This window comes from Hylobates moloch, unplaced genomic scaffold (assembly GCF_009828535.3).
Source record: "Hylobates moloch isolate HMO894 unplaced genomic scaffold, HMol_V3 SCAFFOLD_2, whole genome shotgun sequence".
Classification (NCBI taxonomy): Eukaryota; Metazoa; Chordata; class Mammalia; order Primates; family Hylobatidae; genus Hylobates; species Hylobates moloch.
Genome location: NW_026652277.1, coordinates 1,101,567 through 1,106,718, shown reverse-complemented (window position 1 = coordinate 1,106,718; position 5,152 = coordinate 1,101,567). Strand labels below are relative to the sequence as shown.

Below are 5,152 nucleotides of genomic sequence, written 5' to 3'. Positions count from 1 at the left end.
CATCACCATCATCACCACCACATTACCATCACCATCATCATCACCATTGCCATCATTATCTTCACCATCATATCACCATCTCCACGACCACCATCATCACCATCATCTTCACCATCACCTCCATTATCACCATCACCACCACCATTATCATCACCATCACCATTAAAGCTGCAAAGAAAAGATCTGTGCTTTATCTGGGGAAGGGCTGGGCATTTATTTGCTGTGCCTGCCCAGGCTCAATACCTCTCCTTGGCTCTTTTTTCCATGAATGACTCAAAGACTGGTCCAAATTTTATCTCATCAAGTAACTAGTTGATTACAAAGTGAAAAGCCACCTGAAGCCTCTCAAAGGGTTTTTTCTCCAAAGAATGCAGCGATCTTTCTTCCCAAAGCATAGCCTTAGGTACTATGAATGTATAGTGAAAGAATGTCAGTTCTTAGAGACAATTAGAAAATACACTGGAAATTACTTGGGATCTTTAGGAGAAAGTTCCTATATAAACCCAAGCATTAGTTACCATTCAGCACTGTATTAGTCCATTCTCGCATTGCTCTAGAGAAACATCTGAGACTGGGTAATTTATAAAGAAACGAGGTTTAATTGGCTCGAGGTTCCACAGGCTGTACAGGGTGCATGACACTGGCATCTGCTTGGCTTCTGGGGAGGCCTCAGGAAGCTCACAATCATGGCAGAAGTTGACATGGCCAGAGCAGGAGTGAGAGGGAGGGGGAGATGCCACACACTTTTAAATAACCAGATCCGATGAGAACAATTCACTGCCACGAGGACAGCACCAAGGGGACGGTAGTAAACTGGGCATGGGAAATCCGCCCCATGATCCAGTCATCTCCCACCAAATTCCACCTCCGACACTGGGGATTACATGTGAACATGGATTTCGGTGGGGACACAGATCCCAGCCATATCAAGCACTGTCAGTGGGGGAAAGTGAGGGGGAAATTCCATTTCCACAGCTTCTAAAACTTCAATAGGAACTTTCTAAAGAAAGCATTTAATATTCACTTATGTTATCACATGCATGTAAATGATAGAATCACTATACTATTTTATATATAATTCAAATGCAAAGCAGTGGGCCACTTCCATATTACAATATAATCCAGATTTAACGTACAAGATTTTGGCTGGGTGCAGTGGCTCAGGCCTGTAATCCCAGCACTCTGGGAGGCTGAGGTGGGTGGATCACCTGAGGTCAGGAGTTCGAGACCAGCCTGGCCAACATGGCAAAACCCCATCTCTACTGAAAATACAAAAATTAGCCGGGTGTGGTGGCGTGCGCCTGTAATCCCAGCTACTCAGGAGGCTGAGGCGGGAGACTCTCTTGAACCTGGGTGGTGGAGGTTGCAGTGAGCCGAGATTGCACCATTGCACTCCAGACTTCCCCCTACCTCGGCCTGATGCCCCGAGACCTCCCCCAACCTCAGCCAAGCAGATGGCTCCATCTCAAAACAAAACAAAAACATATAAAATTTTTCCAAAGAAAGAAAAACATAAATTTAAGCTTCCTCTTGCTCATGCTAGTCCTCCAAGTAATTGTGGGGAATGTGGTATGGGGGGGCGGGGGGTGTCAAGGGGACCCTGGAAAGGAGAACACAGAACACCTGAGGGACCCACAGAGACCCACCAGAGGCTCCGTCACTTCTGGGCCTCGTGGAGCTCCTGCCTATGGAGACCCTCGGTAATTAGGGGACACAGCAAGAGCGGAGGTGCCCAGGCAACCCCAGCACCTCCACAGGAGCCACCTCGCCGACTCCTCACAGCCTGGGTGGCAAGCACTGCTATTACCCCTGTCGTTAGAGGAAGTAACCAGGTCACAGTGACTTTGAGACACTTTCCCAAGGTTACACAGCCAGCTTACCTTGAAGCCGGGATTGACACCTGGACCAGGGTAAGAGCTGAGTCCCACTCACCACCTATTTCTGCACAGCCCTCCAGCTAAGCATAAACATTTACATTTTTAATGGCTGAAAAGTGAGAAAGATGGTATTTGACAACACCTGCAAGTGATACGTCCAACTGCGTGTTCAAGTCTGCGTCCATAAATGAAGCATTGAGGATGCAGTGGCCCCTTGCTGGCCTGAGCACAGTCCAGGCCGTGGCTGCACTCACACAGCAGAGGCAGGTGTTGGTGAAGAGAGTCTGGCCCATGAAGCCTGGGGTTTTTACCCCCTGACCCTTGACTGGGAAGTTGGCCCAGCCCAGGCGGGATGGTGTGGCTCTGGAGCCCGCCCCTACACAGCGCTTACTTCTGAAAACCCTTCCTCCTGCCAAATGCCCAGCCATGGTGAGGGGCCCTTTGACCTCTGTTGCAGTCCTTCCTCTTCTCCCACCTCCAAAACCAAGGCAGCTTCCCTCTTCTCACCCCTCCCCACCCTCTTATCTCCTAGTGCACAGCAGCAAACACCTCGTCAGGAAGTTCCGCGGCCACCTGCGCACCAAGATCGAGTCCGGGGAAGGGACGGTCCCTGTGCGTGGCCCCAGCGCAGTGCAGACCTGGGATGGCGTCCTGCTGGGGGAGCAGCTGGTCACCATGTCCTGCACGGACAAGATCGCCAGGTGAGGCCCACGGCTTCCTCTCGTGGACATTGGCTGCGGCCGGTGGGGAGTGCCAAGCCCCAGGCTCCCTGCGTCCCACTTCTGGTGAGGTCAGAGATGCTGGGCACATGCGGTCAGGGCCCTGTGCCTGAGCCGTGGAACTCCACAGCTGTTCCGCGTGTTCAGTCCCACACCCTGAGGCCCAGGTGCCCCAAGTCCCCGAGGGATCAAGGCCCTGCCACCCCAGGCTGCCGCTGCATGGGGCAAACACAGCCTGGCCTGAGGCTGCCAGTCGGGGTGGCCATAGGCTAACTAGAAGCCAGGGCCTCCCTCCCCACTGGGCTTTCCACCAAAACCTGACTAACATCCAGGGACAGCCACAGGCCTTGAGGTCAGCTGGGTGGAACACCTCTGCCCCATCACCCCCTGAGATATTGTCTTCTTGGAAGGAGTTTTCAAAGCCTCCGTGTGGAGGTCTTGGGGTGAGGTGCCTCGGCTGAGCTCTGTGCAGAGGAGCAGGAAGGTGCAGAATGGGCACCCGCCTCCCTCCCAGCACCTCCAGTCACTGCCATGCCCTGAGCTCCCAAGCTGCTCTGCCCAAGACCTCCCCCAACCTTGGTCTGATGCACTAAGACTTCCCCCTACCTCGGCCTGATGCCCCGAGACCTCCCCCAGGTTAGTCTGATGCCCCAAGACCTCCCCCAACCTCGATCTAATGCCCAGAGACCTCCCTGTCCTCGATCTGACCCCCTAAGACCTCCCCTGACCTCAGACTCATGCCCTGAGACCTCTCTGGCCATGGTCTGACGCCCTGAGACCTCCCCAACATGGGTCTGAGGCCCCAAGATCTCCCCCACATTGGTCTGATGGCCTGAGGCCTCCCCCACATTGGCCTGAGGCCCCGAGATCTCCCCCACGTTGCTCTGATGCCCCGAGGTCTCCTCAGTGTGGGTCTGATGCCCTGAGTCCTCCCCAACATTGGTCTGAGACCTCCCCGATGTTGATCTGAGGCCCCGGGACCTCCCCCACATTGGTCTGAGACCTGACACCTCCCCCACATTGATCTGAGACCTGAAACCTCCCCCACATTGGCTTGATGCCCTGAGACCTCCCGAACATTGGCCTGCTGCCCCGAGAGCACCATCCCCAATGCAGCACGTTTCTGTAACTTTGGTTTGGAAAACAGGGGTCACAGGTGTGGGGACAGCATGAGTTTCCCTAAAAGAGCCATGAACTCCCCGCAAGCCTGATAAAAAAACTAACAACAACGTGGTCACAGGAAGTCTGGGTTGAGTGACCCAGAACACCCTTGGACACTCTGGTCGTCCTGTTCCTCTGTCATCTGCAGCTGGAGTGAAAACAGCGCATTCGGTGCAAATGTGGTCTCCGGGCGCCACCCCCAACTCCCAACGAGGCTGTGGCCCTGAGACCCTCTGTAAGGACGTTTTGTCGTGGAGCCAGGCAGGAGATGCAAAGGTTGGTCCCCAGGATGTGCAGGAAGGAGGATGAGTGGGGAGGGCCAGGAAGCCCAAGGCCTGAGGAGGACCCCAGCACATCACCTCTGATGCTTGCGTGGAGGCTTTTGTGCCCATGGGGTCCTGGGCTCCCTACAACCACAGCAGGATCTGGGGAGAGAAGGGAGAGGGTGGGCCCAGCCAGGCCCCATAAAATCCTCTTCAAAACGCAGCCACCCCGGGGTTCTGGCACAGACGGACGCCCATGGGGCAGGCAGTGCCTGCACAGGACGGGCACCTGCCATGTGCCCAACAGATAACAGGACAACTGTTTACCCACCCTAATCCCGAGCGCTGGGCCCCGGCCCGTCCACAAAACTCAAGGGGCTGCAGGTCAGGGGGGTGATGTCAGGGGACACAGAGCCCAGGAGAAAAGGGGAGACCCCCGCCGCACCTGCCCCCACCCCTGCAGCCCCTACAGCTCTGCTCCCTGGGATCTACACAGACCGGCTTCTGGGCTCCAGGCAGATGAAACCCCAGCCCTGACAACAGTGGTTCCACCTTCTCGTGGAAATCATGGGAGAGCTGGGAAAATGGTGCCCTTTCCTTCCCAGCTCTGGGCGCTCCTGGCTGGGGAACCGCAGGGTCAGCCTAATGACAGCAGACCAAAGCCGTGGTTCTACATCAAAGGGAACAGGCCATTGTTGACAAATAGCTCATTTTTCAGAAGAAAATGTATTCCTCCTTTGTAATATTTTCATCTATTCATGATGAGGAAAAAGCAGTAATTTTCACCTCAACTGAAATTCTCTTGGTGCCCTAAGATAGCACTGGGTTTCTAAATTTGCTCTCTGGTGCCCCAGAAAAATGACATAAATTAGCACCTACAGAATTGAAATTTGGCCGTCCCTGGGATCTTCAACATCCACAGATGGTGGACTAAACACAGGTGCAAACCACGTGACACTGGACACAGGTGCAAACCCACACAATGCTGGACACAGGTGCAAACCCATGCGACGCCGGCAGGTGCAGGCACAGGTGCAAACCCACATGACGCCAGCAGGTCCGGGCACAGGGGCAAACCCACGTGACGCTGGCAGGTCCGGGCACAGGTGCAAACCCATGCAATGCCAGCAGG

At 54.6% G+C, this 5,152-nt stretch overlaps 1 protein-coding gene across 1 annotated transcript in view; it reads left to right on the top strand.

Annotated features, from left to right (window-relative positions):
- Positions 1 to 5,152, top strand: part of ADARB2 (adenosine deaminase RNA specific B2 (inactive)) — a 554,344-nt gene that overhangs the window by 518,688 nt on the left and 30,504 nt on the right. Inside the window, exon 7 of the mRNA XM_032171565.2 lies at positions 2,410 to 2,578. Within this exon, the coding sequence (XP_032027456.1) occupies positions 2,410 to 2,578 (169 nt within the window). The remainder of the gene's footprint in view (positions 1 to 2,409; positions 2,579 to 5,152) is intronic.